This window comes from Ictalurus furcatus, chromosome 5, assembly GCF_023375685.1.
Source record: "Ictalurus furcatus strain D&B chromosome 5, Billie_1.0, whole genome shotgun sequence".
Classification (NCBI taxonomy): Eukaryota; Metazoa; Chordata; class Actinopteri; order Siluriformes; family Ictaluridae; genus Ictalurus; species Ictalurus furcatus.
The window spans coordinates 16,869,635-16,884,719 of record NC_071259.1 but is presented as its reverse complement, the minus strand read 5'-3'; the positions used below and the strand labels follow the sequence as shown (position 1 = coordinate 16,884,719).

The window sequence follows — 15,085 nt, the reverse complement described above, 5'->3', positions numbered from 1 at the left end:
ATGCACTTTATGGGTTGCAAGTGTGTGTGCGGAGGTGGAGTATATTGCAGGGAGGTATTGTCTAGCAATCACACAAATAAAACATAGCCATGCGTCACAGAGTAGTTTCGTGATGGAGCAGTTATTTGAAGTGGAAGATTTCTCTCCACCAGAACTGGCCTTCTACAACAATAACAATGACGTTGATGAGCAAACAGTCAGCTCAGAGCTTTATCAGTTTGAGCTTCTGGCTGAGGGAGATTTATGTGGAACATTGGAATAGAGGCTTGTAGTCAGTGAATGGTACAAACCATGTGTTGTCCTTAGCTAAGGTAAATGTATTACATTGTCTATTAAATGTTAAATTTAAAAAGATTAAATGCTAATACAGTAATAGCATAGATAGCTACATCTTTTTGTATAAAATACTGATATGGATGGGTGTAATACTATTAGCATTACCTTGATTATATGAAAATGTTCTTGTCATGCCTTTTTATACCTTCCATCCATCCATCCATTTTCTATACCGTTTATCCTACTGGGTCGCAGGGAACCTGGAGCCTATCGCAGGGAGCATGGGGCACAAGGCAGGGTATACCCTGGACGGGGTGCCAATACATCGCAGGGCACACTCACATACACATTCACACACCCATTCACCCACTACGGACACTTTTGGACATGCCGATCAGCCTACCATGCATGTCTTTGTACTGGGGAAGGAAACAGGAGTACCCGGAGGAAATCCCTGCAGCACGGGGAGAACATGCAAACTCCGCACCCTGGAGGTGTGAAGAGAACGTGCTAACCACTAAGCCACCGTGCACCCACTTTTTATACCTTAGTATTTATAATGCCACAAATTCAGATTTTCCACTGCTCATTACTCTACACATGTGCTTGTAGTTGTACAAACTGGTCACCATGGGAACAGCGAAGTCTTTCAGATGCAGATATTAGGTAATGTTATTCATCTGTCATCAAGATTCCAGGGTATGAGATTGCAAAGACACAATTTTGTAAAATCATTGTTGCATACATATGGCACATTTATTGTAATAATTTATCCCAAAATGTATATAGTGCAGCATGAAGAGAGGCATCACCAAAGAGCAGTAACATTGTTTGACTGATTTGCATAATGCGACACATCTCAGTTTTTTGGCTGAACCAAATGGGCTCTACAGCAAATCACTACAAAACAAATGTTACTCCTCTCTCGTGATGCCTCTCCGGAACCCACCTCTTCCGTGAACACTTAACTAACTCCTAAGCTAGCCCCCCATTAAAAAAAGTCTGCAATGGCTCTCACATCTTGTATGGTAGCGCCACTTGTATTGTTGTCCGCTTGATATATCGCTTTGCTGGTATTTCATCATTTGGATAAAAGCGTCTGCTAAATGAATAAATGTAAATTTAAATGTCTACAGAGGTGGTACTACAAATATTTTAACAGTATAGATGGATGTATTATAATATTTAGCACAACTCACTTGATTTATACTTACAAAAGCAATTAATTTCAGTTTTTAACTAAAAAACATTTCACTGTGTGATTACTCTTTAAAACATTGCATGACAAACCAATTATGCAGAAAGTTCTGCGTAATTCAGTCCATGGAATTCCTCTTAGGGACACTAAGACACTAAGGGACACTACATCAACCAGTGCATAGACACACATACAGCCCCAATTCTGAAAAAGTTGGGACAGTTTGGAAAATGCAAAAAAACAAACACAAAGAGTCATTTTAAATTAAATTCACCCTGTACTATATTTAAAACACATCATGAACACATTATGTGATGTTTTACTTTGTGAATTTAATTTATTTTTGAAAATCCACTCTCATTTCAAATCGGATGACTGCAACACACCAAAAAAGGTGGGACAGTCGACTGTTTACCACTGTGTAATGTCATCTTTTCTTTTAATAACACTTATTTTGTTTGGGCACTTGTTTAGTGTTTGGGCACTAAAGATATCAGTTGGTTAAGCTGGAATTTTCCCCCGTTCATCCATTATGCATTTCTTCATCTGCGCCTTCATTGCCTTATTTTGCACTTCATAATGCACCACACATTCTCAATCGGAGACAGGTCAGGACTGCAGGCAGGCCATGCTACCACCCGCACTCTCTGCTTACGCAACCATGTACAGTCAAACCTTGGATTGCGAGCATAATTCATTCCGGAAACGTGCTCGTAATACAAAGCACTCGTATATCAAAGTGAATTTCCCCATAAGAAATAATGGAAACTCAGATGATTCGTTCCAAAACCCAAAAATAATCATATACATAATAATGATTAACACAAAATACCCTTTTATATTTTTATTATTTAAATTTAATATAAAGTAATCGAATTTATTAATTATTGTGTAGGACGACTTTCACTGTTTCTAATGGAATCACTGCTATCTGTTGGCTCGCCGGAATCTTTTTCTTTTTGTACGACGTTAACACGAACCTATCCAGTGATACTTGCTTTTGCCTCCTTTTAAGGATTTCGCGGAAATGTGACATTGCATTGTCATTAAACAGATTCATCGCTCGCACTGCTACAGTCTTACTCGGGTCGTGCTTTTCTACAAAATTATGCACTGTTTCCCACATTTTACACACCTCCCTAATCTCATTTGAAGTGAGGTATTTCTCCGTCTTTTTCTCTCCTCCTCCTCAGATGAGACCTCCTCCATAACCTCTTGCTGTTGCTCGTGATGCAGATCCATCAGTTCGTCGGTGGTCAGCTCCTGGCAATGTTCCTCCACCAGCTCTTGAATGTCGTCTTCATTCACCTCCAGTCCCATGGTCTTCCCCAAGGACACAATTTCATCGACAACTGACTACTCGCAACTCAGCTACTCACATACCTCATTTGTGCTTCTCGATGATTTCCTTCTTAACTTCCACCGTAATCATTTCCTTTTTCTTATCGCCTTCCTTTTCAAATTTTTTCTTCATGGGGGCCACTGTCGCAGTACAGTTACTACACAGTCACAAGAGTTACAACACTATAGTAAACAGTATACGCTCACACAGATGTTGACTATACAAGTGAGGCACGCTGACTGAGACAGAGCATGTGAGAGAAGAACCATCGGCTCAGTAATGATCACGTGACACTCGGCAAACAAAGCAGTATACGTACTACAGGTACTCATATTGCAAGACCTCGCTCGTATATCAAGTCAAAATTTAATTTTTGCTCATCTTGCAAAACACTCGCAAACCAAGTTACTCGCAATACAAGGTTTGACTGTACTTGTCATCTGGACAGAATGTGGTTTGGCATTGTCCTGCTCTGGATGGCAGCATATGTTGTTCCAAAATGTGTACATATATTTCTGCATTAATGATGGATTCACAGATGTGCAAGTTACCCATGCCATGGGCACTGACACACCCCCATACCATGACAGCTGCTGGCTTTTGGACCTGATGCTGATAATAGCGTGGATGGTCCTTTTCCTCTTTGGCCCGGATAACACAACGGCTATTTTGTCCAAAAACTATTTGAAATGTTGACTCGACGGACCACAAAACACGATTTCACTGTGATACTGTCCATCTCAGATAAGACCGAGCCCAGAGATGTGGGCGGCGCTTCTGGACAGTGTTGATGTATGGCTTCTGCTTTGCATAGTAAAGCCTTAACTTGCGTCTGTGGATGCAGCGGCGAATGGTGTTGACTGACAAAGGTTTACCAAAGTATTCCCGGGCCCATGATGGTTTATAAGACAGTGACACTCTGAGGGATCGGAGATCATGCGCATTCAGAAGTGGTTTTCAGTCTTGCCTTTTACGCACCGAGATTTGACCGGATTCTTTTAATTATGTTGTGCACTGTAGAAGGTGAAATGCCCAAAATCGCATGGATTTGTCTTTGGGCAATGTTGTTCTCAAAGAGTTGGATTATTCGCTGACACATCGGTTGGCAGATTGGCGAGCCTCGACCCATCCTTGCTCTTGAAGGACTAGGCCTTTTTTGGAGGCTCCTTATATACTATGATTAGACGATTCCCTCACCTGTTTCACATCACCTTCTTATTTCAACTTGTCACATCGTTATTAGTCCTAAATTTCTCCTGTCCCCTTGTTTTGGAACATGTTGCAGCCATCAATTTCAAAATAAACGTTTACCTTCAAAAAACTATGCCGCTGATTATGTAAAACATCAAATACCTTATCCTTATACGTTTTGTTTAAATACAAGTCAAAGTACGTTTACAAATCACTCCTCTTTGTTTTTATTAGTATTTCCATACTGTCCCAACATTTTCGGAATTGTGGTTGTGCATACACACTGGTGTTCTACAAGAGCAGAGGAGCACTGATTCCAGAAGCTGGTGATAACAGAAAAAATGTGAAACTCATTTGATTGCTTCATACACACATGAACAGTGACTAATCACTAAATCACTAAGCTGATATGTGTAGAGAAGTATCCTCTTTAGTACTGTATAACAATGCTTTCTGCACTGTTGAAAAAAAAATTGTGAGGGAGTCTCATGTTTCTTCATGTGTGCATGTATGTTTATAAGTACGTATTTACCTCTGTCAGCGTCTTCTTCAGTTCTCCCTCACATCTCTCCAACTCGCGGCTTTTGCTGCTGTAGGAATCCTTCAGGCCGAGCATAGCGTCCTCTCTCTCCTTCAGCTGTGCATTGAGCTCTTTAAGTTGACCCCTTAGTGCTACCATTTCTCCTGCTCTCTGGGTCACCTCATGCTGACTGTCCCTTAACTGCTGCTTCAACAGAGATATCTCTCCCACTTTCTGACAAACCTGCCCAACACAAAACAGCACATAGTTACTGCCAAGGACAATGAATAGTTATCACCAGAATTTTTGGCACCCTTTAAGAGAATAGGCAAAACTGACTCTAAAATTTAATTTACACACAGTGTAAAATTCCCACTCAAACAACTGGAGAAAAGATATGTAGGTAGGTTTTCTATAATAAAATTATTGTATCACCTTATAATATAATAGAAAATAATATGATTTTTTCTTAAAACATATATGTAGCAAAATTATTGACACGCTTAAAGATTATATAAAATAAACAAATTGTCTTCCTTGAAAATTTCTCTTCCAAGGTCAGTGTTTCAGAATTGTACAGTGAACTTCACCAAGGGTGAGGGAACTAAAATTGGAATTGCAATTAATCCCATTTGAAAACTTGTCTGAAGAAGGGGAATCCACATGCACAAACGTGATATGAGAGGACATAAGAATAAAAGTGCTGGAATGTTTTGCATGGAGGAGTGGCCCAAGATCCCTCTATAAATATTTTACAACCTTGTTAGATATTACAGGAAAAGGCTCAATGCTGTCATTCTCTACAGAGAAGACATTTTTGATTATAGGTATGCCATTTATAATGGCAATAGTGTTGTAGTTCACTGTACTATATACAGTGGTGCTTGATTGTTTGTGAACCCTTTAGAATGTCCTATATTTCTGGATAAATATGACCTAAAACAACATCAGATTTTCACAAAAGTCCTAGAAGATAAAGAGAACCCAATTGAACAAACGAGACAAAAATATTATACTTGGAAAATGATCCAATATTACATATCTGTGAGTGGGAAAAGTATGTGAACCTCTAGGATTAGCAGTTAATTTGAAGTTGAAATTAGACTCAGGTGTTTTCAATCAGTGGGGTCACAATCAAGTGTGAGGGAGCACCCTGTTTTATTTAAAGAACAGGGATATATAATCAAGTCTGATCTTCACAACACATGTTTGTGGAAGTGTACCATGGCATGAACAAAGGAGATTTCTGAAGACCTAAGAAAAAGAGTTTTTGATGCTGGAAAAGGTTACAAAACCATCTCTAAAGAGTTTGGACCTTACTAAAAATATGTGTACACCAGTGGTAGAGGTAATAATAAACTTAAAGGACTTGAATAGTTATCACACTGCCTATCCATGTCCTAAATTTTTCATTACATATAGCTGCTTACCTCCCACTTGGTTTCCTCCAGGCGGGGCAAGATTTCAGCCTGCTCCTTGCGGTAGTCCAGGCACTTTCTCTCCAGTTCTTCACGCTGAGCCAGCAGGGCATTGATTTCCTCCTGGAGCCGGCTCTTGTCCTGCTGCAGTCGGCTGATCTGGGCCTGCAGTGCCTGCTGGGAACGTTGTGCCCGCCGGGTCACCTGCTGCAACCTTCCAGCATAGTTCTGTCTCAGCTCCTCCATCTCTCGCTCCCACACCCGCTGTTTCTCTTCGAACACCTGCATGATTGCTGCTTCACTCTGGTCCAGGTTGCGACGCATGTGAAGAACCTTAGTGGAAATCCAGTAGTTGCGTGATCAAACAACATCCTATCAGTATGATCATGTAATTATTGGAGTTTTTTTCCAGTGAAAGATGACTTGAATTGATTGTCTAAATCCCACAGGACCTGGCTATTCAGGTCATGTATAATTGGGTTTGGACATCATTTCTGAAACATTTGTTGGGCTTGGGTTAGGCTCAAAACAGTTAATATATGTATTAAGGCTGGCTCAGAAGTGAACTTCAGAAGTGCTGATGAGAATGGCTCAGAACAACTTTTTGCAATGCTGCAGCCAAACGTGTTCTCCAATGTGTCTATCTCATTGCAGCAGTACAGATGAACCTCCCACCAATCCCCTTACCCTTGACACTACTAGCTAATTTCATTAGAGACGGTAGGCCCATTGTGACATTTATGTTTTGGCATGTGAATATTTGAACTGTTCACTCCCTCTCTGAGGTGCTTTTTCAACCTGGAAAGCCTAAACCTGACATTAGATGTAGACTAAATCTGATCTTATGGTGTGATTTAGTTTGGGAATGATGGATACTTTTCAACAAATTCCAACTGATGTGAAGAAAATGTACAAATTGTGTTATACCTTCCTGAAATTTCAACTATGGCTGGGCGATATGACAATTTTAACGGGAACTGCTGGATTTTACACAATAAGTGCACCACAAACAGTGGTTGTTTGCAAAATATGCAAAGGCAAGTTTGCTTAAATTTGTATAACCAGCAAGAAAGCATGCCAAATGTATGCTGCAAAACACGGGGAACACTCATGAATGCTTTTGAAAAAGGCACTATTTATGAGAAACCAAGTAAGCACTGGAAAGACATCACTGATCCCATGACAGTTTACCAGACCAAGGATATAATACTCATCAAAATGGTTGAAAATTAGGGTTTTAATTGACTTCTAAAAATTGTCATGTTTTAGCAAGTTGCAAATAACACCACTATTCCTCAGCTGTACACAGAATGCTGAAAGAAATGTAATAAAAACCAAAAGAATGAAATATGAATGGCTTATTTTAAAATGTTAAAGTAAAAATGTATGTAATCAGCTGATACGATCACATGACAATCACTTGAGTCTTTATACTTGTTTTAATGTAATTCTTTACTATCAGGATTTGATGACCAAAAACAATTTGAAAAGATGGCATAATAATAATAATATCTTATCTGATATGTGTGTGTTCTCTCTGAGGTTTGACAGAGCTCTTTTAAAACCAGTTGTGTGTAATTTTAAGAATAAAAACAGAAGTTTGGGGAAATAATCTGTTATATAGACAGCTTTATGTGTAGTATCACTTTTTCAACCATGTCAAATTACAGGGTGTCCAAAAGTCTCCAAACATAGTGTAAAATTTGCACTTGTTAGCAAAATATCTTCCAAAATTCTTCATACTTACTTTATATATACAGTGGGGGAAATAAGTATTGAACATGTCAAAAAAAAAAATCAGTAAATATATTTCCAATGAGGCTATTCACATGAAATTTTCACCAGACTTTGCTATTATATTGTTTTGAAGAAATCCAAACATTAAAGTCCATAAATGAAGTTCTGTGTAATAAAGTGGAATGACATGGGAAAAAAGTATTGAACACACTAACTGAAATGTATTTAATACTTAGTGGAGAAGCCTTTGTTTGTAATGACAGCTTCAAGACGCTTCTTGTATGAAGAAATGAATCTGCCGCGGTATTCAGGTGTGATTTTGGCCCATTCTTATAAACTTACTGTCTTTAAATCTTGTTCAATTGGATTGAAGTCAGGTGATTGACTGGGCCATTCTAACACCTTGAATTTTCTTCTCTGAAACCAGTTGAGAGTTTCCTTTGCTGTATGCTTTGGATCGTTGTCCTGCTGGAAGGTCCACCCACGTCTCATCTTCATCATCCTGGTGGATGGCAGCAGATTCTTCTCAATAATCTACCAGTAAAGGGCTCCATTCATCATTCCTTCAATTATATGGAGTCTGCCAGTACCATGTGATGAAAAACAGCCCCACACCATGATGCTTCCACCTCCAAACTTCACTGTTGGTATAGTGTTTAGGGTTATAGGGTTAGGGTGATGTGCAGTGCCATTTCTTCTCCGAACATGGTGTGTAGTATGACAGCCAAAAAGTAAAATTTTGCTCTGGTCTGACCAGACTACACTATCCCAGTATTTCACAGGCTTGTCCAAATGAGTTGTAGCAAACTTTAAACAAGCTTCGACATGCCTTTTCTTTAGTAATGGATTCTTGCGGGGTGAGCAGTAGAGTGCATTGCCTATTGTTTTCTCTTTGACGATGGTACCTGCTGCCTCCAAGTGTTTCTGGAGCTCTTTCTGAGTGGTCCTTGGCTCTTGAGCTCCTCTTCTGACTATTCTTCTGACTCCCTGGTCAGAAATCTAGCTCCTGTGCATGGCCGGTTGATGACGGAGTGATGCTGCTTCCACTTGCAGATAATGGCCCCAATGGTGCTTACTGGAAGATTCAGAAGTTTTGAAATACGTCTGTATCCGATTCCATCAATATGTTTCACAACAATAAGGTTGTGAAGGTCTTTGGAGAGCTCTTTGAAATGTTTCTTGTGTGACACCTTGGTAAGGAAAAGCCTTTTTATAGACCATCAATTCAATAACCGAGCTGATATTAATTTGCACAGATAAGGGGTATAATTACTTAGGGATTTCAGCTGGTTCCTTGCCTTGGAGAACTGCATTTTCTTAGTGTGTTCGATACTTTTTTGATGTGTCATTCCACTTTATTACACATAACTTTATTTATGGATTTAATGTTGTGAATTCTTTATATTTGTGGATTTCTTGAGTTAACACTGATGTCTATTGAAAATTTCATGTGAATAGCCTCATTTGAAATATATTTACTGAAAAAAATGTTGACGCATTTAATACTTATTTCCCCCACTGTATATATATAATATTCTCATGGCTGAATCCGGAAGCTATCGCAAGGTTGCGATGGACACCAGATGTTTTAACACAAGCTCATTATGAATGGGAAAGACGACTCCGTTTGTGTTTATAATGAAAGGGCAATCATGTACATGATGTTTTATTAAAATAAAGTTACATTTTGCTAAAAAAAGTGTCCATTTCCCCCATCTATGGAGACTTTTGGGACAGTATTGTAGTATTGGAAAAGACCAACTGTAACCCCCAAAGTCTACCCCAGGTCATTTCACTCACCTCTTGTTCTTTTTCCCACAATCGGTCCTCCAGGTCCTGTATTATATCATCCGAGGAGGGTGACGGGTGAATAGCAGCTGGCATATCAGCCAGGTGACATAGTCTGTGATAGGATGAAGAGCTCTTCCCCGAGGATGAACGGCCACTGTCTGAAGCACTCAGGCCGTTCTGGTAGTTGGGCTTGTCCAGTTTGTCCGTGCCCAATCGGTTGATATGGCTGGTGGAGGCACTGAAGGGTCCGAGGGCCGGAGCTGGAGCGTAGCTGGAACCAGGGCCTGTATACGTGGGCAGGCTGGTGAAGGAGTTCCTTCCCGAGTCAGACATGACACCCTGGCCTCCATCCTCTCTGCCCTGCTCCCTCTCTGGACTGTCTCGCTCACTAAGTGGCTGGGGGTCATCAGATCCTCCTGTGCCTCTGGCACACTGACCTCCAGCCCCACCTCCACCTCCAGCATGTGCCACTAGGTTTTGCATGGAGTGAAAGCTCTTTGGCACTACAGGTTTGAAGGCAGAGGGCCGCACCAATCCGGCATTGTTCTGAGAGTGTGTGTAAAGAGGGTGGTACAGGTTAATACACAATACAAGAAATTAACTCAGCAACAGTAAAGTAAATATTTTTGCCTGAAAATAGTAAATATTATAAGATGGCTGTTCAGTCCAGTTCGGTTTAAAAAGGTTTGCAATAGTGAAACAACTATTGGCAGAAAGTGATAGGTCACTAAGCCTGCCTAGCCTTGTTTCTTCTTGTTTTCTCATGAAAACATCTATAACAACCAAAAATATCTCCATAGTTATAGTGGTCCATTTGTTTTGAAAATGACATTCCTCAGCTCACAAGTACCTGTTCTGACTTTCCAGACATGGGCAGAATCTTGGGTGGCGCTCGGCCATTTGCCTTTGTAGCATTCCCCTCTCTGATTTTCACGGTAGCCATGTTGTCACCACTCTTTTCAGCAGTGTGTACAACCACATTCCTACGGGCATCTACACTCATGTCCCCTAACGGCCGCGGTGCCACCCTGCGGCCAGCAATGTTGCTCTCCAGCCGTTCACAGATGGAGGGCACCCTCTCCAGGTTGGAGGAGGCAGTGGTGGACTCACAGCCAGCAAGCTGGGGTCGGTCTGTGGTTGTGCTGCTACCCCCCCTTTCATCACTGGAGCCTGTGCATTCAGAAATGGAAGGTGGAGGGTTGAGACGCTCAGCACTGAAACTGCGATCCGATGGGCCTCTACGTGATAGGGGTGGCCCACGAGGGAGGGTGGTACGTGTGCCAACACTCTTCATGGCGAATTCTTGCTCGCCAGCCACCCCACTGCCAACGCTGCCCATGGTGGTTAAAGTCTGCCTCTCACTCAGCACCACAACCCCTTACATGGGCCATTGTAGTGAAGGATGTACCATCAGCTAGCAGGCACATTCACTGGACACAGTGTGTGAGAGAGAGAGAGAGAGAGAGAGAGAGAGAGAGAGATTAGAAAATGCATTTAGCTCCCTGCAGGGTAGGATCTGTATTGATGAATGACAGTTCCTGGCAGATTAGACAGATGTAAATATATTGTATGTACATGTTCCAACTGATTAAGATGTGATAGACATGACTGTGATAGACATGCCCCCCCCCCCCATACCTTCCTGAATCTTCACATTACCTCATCTCTCACCTCACCTCTAATCTCAAAAGCACACACACACACACATACACACACACACACCGGTATGCATACAGGCTCTGAGATACAGACTCTTCAGTATCACAATATCAAAGTTTACCCAGTTTTTAGGATTGCTGAGTAGCACTAATCTACCCAGGCCTGCAAGGAACTCCAGTTTTGTGAAAGTTAGTGAGGCCTTAAAACTTTAGTTTCACTGCTTTTCCTCCTGACAAGCTATATTCTTCATTGTCCTTCTGCAGAAATCAGCCTAACACTGATGATTTTTGACTGTTTTGACCTGTAAGAAGTATGAAGAATTGCCTATAACATCTACAGTATCATATAAACACAGTCAATAGAAGACATGTGTTTGCACAATGTTCTTAAAAACACTTCACTCATATCTGTTTTTACCTCCCAGAGTTATCTAACATCTGAATCAACATCACCACCTCCTGAGACACCACATCCTTCTGAAAATCAAGAAAAGGTGTCTACGTATTATAGCTCTTATATTTGCTTCTCTCTCACTTGTGCTTCCATCACTATCCGTGCATTATGAAACGCGCCATACACACATGATTTTCTACATCCTCCACCAATGAGGCCTCCATGTCCGATCTAGTGATACTGTGATATCACTTTGTTGCCATCACACACAGATACACAGCAGTGCTCACAATGGTGAGCTCAAAACACTTACAGGAGCATCACGAGCGATAACCTGGCCCTTAACACTCTCTGTTTCTTTATTCTCTTCGCCGCTTGCATGTGCATTACATAATGCGCGTCGGGATCCGTCCTCAGTAGGATTATATGGGAGAGAAAGGGCGCATCGTTGGCTCTTTCTCCTCGGAGCGTTTCTGTGCCATTCTCGCGCTCCTTAGCCTGCTTCACTGCCACTCCAATGAGTCTCAGCGACTGTAAAGGCTCCACTTCTTCTTGCCCGCGTGTCCCTGTAACAATAGCGACTAAAATCGCAACGGTTCGTCTACACGCGATGCCGTTCCGGACATTAAAATACGGATGCGCGAAGAGAGCGATAGGCTATGCGTGACACGTAGGTACGTAGCTGTGATTCTCCGTGTGAGGTTTACCGGTTCTGTCTCAAGCGATGCTCGTGTGCCGCCGTACTTACTGTTCAGAGCGAATTATTCATGGACATCGGAGACTCACCGAGATGAAAAAATATCTTATTATCGCCTTTGGCTTTGAATCGGATGATGGAAGCGGCGGACGCGCGTATCAGCTGGGCCACACGCCCACCTCGACCCCGCCCCTCTGTCGCACGCTGGAAACGCCCCTTGGAGGCAGTGATAGGCGACGCGCTTGTGAGTAGTAGATCACCCGCGGCCAGGTGGCTACCATCCAGCTGGCGTTCTTCTTAAGGCACGATCGATGGAGAGATCTAGCCTACCTTCTGGTAATTAACTGTTGAGTTTAGAGAGAAGTAAAACATTGACGACGAACAGTGGGGTCCGAGACACTCGACACCTGTTATGATAAAGTTATAACAGACCTCCTGGTTTTGATGAGAAATAGGTCTATGCACAAGGTATTGAGAATAAAAGATGAACTCCAGCGTGATCTGAAACGCCGTCAAGCCTAGTCAAATATTTTTGCAAACCAGAAGCAATATTTAAATAAAAATGTTTTAGAATTTCAGGGGGGAGACAGCCATATTGATATGAAATCTTTACCACGGTTTACATGCTTTGGCTTATATTATCAATGATTTTCAACTATAAAAAGCCTTATTTGTGCATTTCTACACATCTAGTATGGACTGATGCATACACACAGACAATGTCACTTAACAGGTATCAGACTCCATTCACAAATTCACTGGTGACATCAACACGTAGCAGTTACCATGGAAACGGGCTCCATCAAATTCAGGGCGTACAATGTCATGTGACACAAAGGAGCTATAACGGCACCAGGGTGTGCTGTTGAGGCAGTAAAATAACCTGATAGTGAAATATTTGTTAGTTGTATCATAGTAGATTTCTACTTAGATATTACCAAGATATGAAATGCAATATTTGTTCATTGTGGTCTATAGCTACTGCTTGAGAAGGCTTAACTGTAAATCAAACAACCTTTGATACTCACATAAATCTAGAACCAGCTCCACTGAAGTTAATTTTAAAGTACCAGAGATGTTTCCAAAGGCCAGTTTCAGAAGGGTCTGTTTTAATTACTATTCCTTATCTAGGCATGAAAAGTGATCTGCATATCCATTGCTGCCCCGACTAGGAAAAAGCAACTACTTAAGAAAAAAGTTTTAATACAATAATAATTATCATCTCATTTTGCTGAAATACTACATGTTTACATACATCGTTTCCCAACATGCTATGAACTACGGTGTCATGGAAAATATTTTGAGTAATTGTACTTCATTAGTATACTTAGCCGAAGTACTTATTTTGGTGTATTTATACTTTACTTAAATATAATTTAAATTGAAAGAATGTACTGTTACTTAATTACATTTCCAAGAACAGAACATACTTTTTATTCCTTGCATTTTTATTTACACCTTCAAAGTACTCAATTCACAAAGGTCTCTTCTTCTCTCATACAGCCAATGTCTATATATCAAATGAATCCCTTTTTAATTGAATAGATTTTGATACATCATACTTTGGCCAAAATGGCATAATATCACTACTCATCTAAAACAGTCAATTATGCTTTAAGAAATTTGAATACGGGATTACAACATGAACAAACTTCATGAAAACCTTAACTAAACAGAAAAATTGTAAGTGTAGACACATGCTTACTGTATAAACCTTTGATCTCTGAGTGTTCAGTGTCATGTGATTAAGCAAGGGACATTTAGTAGAACTAGGGAAGGATGAGATGAGAGAGCAGTACCTACTAAAACACAATCTCACTGTCCATATTAAAAGTAGGTCTGTTCTATTAGTCACCAATATACTGTATGATAAATTACAAATATTGCATTGTGGTGGTCTGTACTAATTATGAAGTCTAAATTGTATACTGTAAACCGATCAGCTCCAGTAGGGGAGCACGGGAACTACATGGGGCAAAATGTAACAAGGACTTTTTATGTTTTTACACAAGAGGAGTGGGCACATAAACTGTGCAATAAAGTGTATATATTTGTAAGGAAAAGTAGAATTGTGTTGACCTGTTCGTTATATTGTTAAAAACACTGGTCAGGAAATTTTACATTGCTGCCAGTGCAGAGCTAATTTACTTCCCAAAGATTTAAAAAGGAAAAGAGAAAACATCTAAAGACATGCTTTTTATTTGCTGCCCTACATTGTTATAAAAAATCATGCCAGTGTTTGACATAGTCTTATTTCAGTATTATATATAATTTGGCATGGATAGTAGCTATAGTAGCTATCAATTGATCATTCTATTTTAAATCTTTGCCAACATATGGGAAATAAATTACCTGTGCACTGGCAGAAATGTAAAATTGCCTGACCAGTGTTTTAACGATACAACAAATAGGTCAACACAGTTCTACTTTTAGTGTTTATAGACCTTATTGCACAGTTTATGTGCCCACCCTTCTCATGTAAAAACATATAAAGTCCATATTACAACCATGTTAGGTTGTTCCCTATATTGGAGCCGATCAGTTTACAATGTACAATTAAAACTTCACAATTAGTACAAACCACCACAATGTAATATTTGGAATTTTTCATACAGTATATTGGTGACTAATATAACAGAACTATCATTATATCATTATGGCAGTGAGATTGTTTTTACTAGTAGGTACTGCTCTCTCATCGTTGGCTTAACTCCACAGCACACCCTAGTGCTACTTACTTTATCACATGACTCTGAACACTCTGAGATCAAAGGTTTATTACCACGTGTCTATACACTCACAAGTATTGTATTTAGTTAGGATTTTCATGAAGGTTTTTTATTTTTTTTTTATTTTTTATGTT

The 15,085-nt window shown here is 40.3% G+C and overlaps 1 protein-coding gene across 1 annotated transcript in view; it reads right to left on the bottom strand.

Annotated features, from left to right (window-relative positions):
• lzts3b (leucine zipper, putative tumor suppressor family member 3b) overlaps positions 1 to 11,029 on the bottom strand; it is a 12,892-nt gene extending 1,863 nt beyond the window's left edge. The window contains exons 1-4 of the mRNA XM_053624928.1: positions 10,324 to 11,029; positions 9,483 to 10,019; positions 5,958 to 6,278; positions 4,540 to 4,770 (exon numbers count right to left, since the gene is read on the bottom strand). Of these exons, the coding sequence (XP_053480903.1) occupies positions 4,540 to 4,770; positions 5,958 to 6,278; positions 9,483 to 10,019; positions 10,324 to 10,812 (1,578 nt within the window). The 5' untranslated portion in view covers positions 10,813 to 11,029. The remainder of the gene's footprint in view (positions 1 to 4,539; positions 4,771 to 5,957; positions 6,279 to 9,482; positions 10,020 to 10,323) is intronic.
• Positions 11,030 to 15,085: the final 4,056 nt, after the last annotated feature.